Source organism: Volvox carteri (genome assembly GCF_000143455.1).
Source record: "Volvox carteri f. nagariensis unplaced genomic scaffold VOLCAscaffold_69, whole genome shotgun sequence".
NCBI lineage: Eukaryota > Viridiplantae > Chlorophyta > Chlorophyceae > Chlamydomonadales > Volvocaceae > Volvox > Volvox carteri.
The window spans coordinates 108900-110227 of NW_003307612.1; the positions used below are offsets into that span (position 1 = coordinate 108900).

A 1328-nucleotide genomic window follows, 5' to 3' on the forward strand; every position below is an offset into this window, starting at 1 on the left:
GGTAAAGAGCCCGTACCAAAACCTTTTCTTAAAACTCCATCAAAACATCATTACAAAACCAACCTAAAACCCTAAAACCCGACCGACACGCCGCGGTGCACATTCCCAACCCAACCCCTCCCAAGGTTTCCACCACAAGGCCCAAAATCCTAACTTCACCTCTTACAACCCCCTCCTCCCTCCCCCCAAACCCAAAACACACCTTCCCCCCTCCATTTCCCCCTAATCCCCCCGGGAGCCCCCTCACCTTGTTGAACCCGGGCATCATCTTGAGGATCTGCATGCCGCCCATGTTGTTCATGCTCTTCCACTGCGACAAGTACGACAACAAATCCTCAACAGCACGTCAGTACGACAGTTGCTTGTACGACAACCAGTTGCATGGACCGCAGGATAATGATATTTTGCTTTGGGGGAGGAGGTTAAAAAATGGCTGGTGCGAGACGATTATGGTCCGAGGGCCCTCCGAAGAAAAAAAATCCTTTTTACGTACATGCATACCTACATACCTATCCCCCTCCATCCCTCCTACGCCCCTTTTGGGCTAATCCCCCTCCCTCACCCAACCACCACAACCACTCAACCGCCCACCTGATTGAGGAAGTCGTTGAAGTCAAACTTCTCCTCCATCAACCGATCCATAACCGCCTTGGCATCCTCCTCCTGGAGGTGCGCATCCGTACGTCCGTACGGCAGAACAGACCACGCGGCGGTTAGACGTTAGTTTGGTGTCAGCCAAAGTATGAGAGCTATTGGTATTGGGCTGTAATACTTAGGGTTGGTTGTATTTCTCACCTCCCTTCCTCCTCCTTCCTTTCCCAACCTCACCCCTATCACCAACCGACCAACGCCGCCGCCATCATCACACACACATACACATACACATACACATACACATACACACATACACGCCGCCCCCCCACACACATGGGCAACCCAACAGTCTCCGATATTCCTAAATCCAGTTTCAGCAATCAACAGTTGTCGTACATTGGGGGGACTTGGGGGACGTGAGTCTTCAACGCCCCCCTTTCCCCCCAGGCCCCATCCGCGTACCTTGATTGCCGCCTCCGCCTTTTCGTACAGCGTCAGCACATCCCCCATTCCCAGAATCCTGGACGCCATCCTCTCCGGGTAGAAGGGCTCCAGCGCCTCCATCTTCTCACCCACACCCACGAACTTGATGGGCTTGCCGCTGACCTGTAAAGGGGGGAATAGGGGGGAATAGGGGGGAAGGGCCGGGGGGTGGGGGAGGTCAGCAGGTCATGACTCTTAGCATTGCGCTGTGTCCTCTTCATCTTCTCGTCCTGTGATAACCCCAACCCCTC

The 1328-nt window shown here is 54.1% G+C and overlaps 1 protein-coding gene across 1 annotated transcript in view; it reads right to left on the reverse strand.

Moving 5' to 3' along the window:
- The window catches only part of VOLCADRAFT_98179 (uncharacterized protein), a gene marked incomplete at both ends in the record, with an annotated part of 10500 nt that overhangs the window by 2278 nt on the left and 6894 nt on the right, over nt 1–1328 (reverse strand). Inside the window, 3 exons of the mRNA XM_002957097.1 lie at nt 248–310; nt 592–663; nt 1057–1200. Of these exons, the coding sequence (XP_002957143.1) occupies nt 248–310; nt 592–663; nt 1057–1200 (279 nt within the window). The remainder of the gene's footprint in view (nt 1–247; nt 311–591; nt 664–1056; nt 1201–1328) is intronic.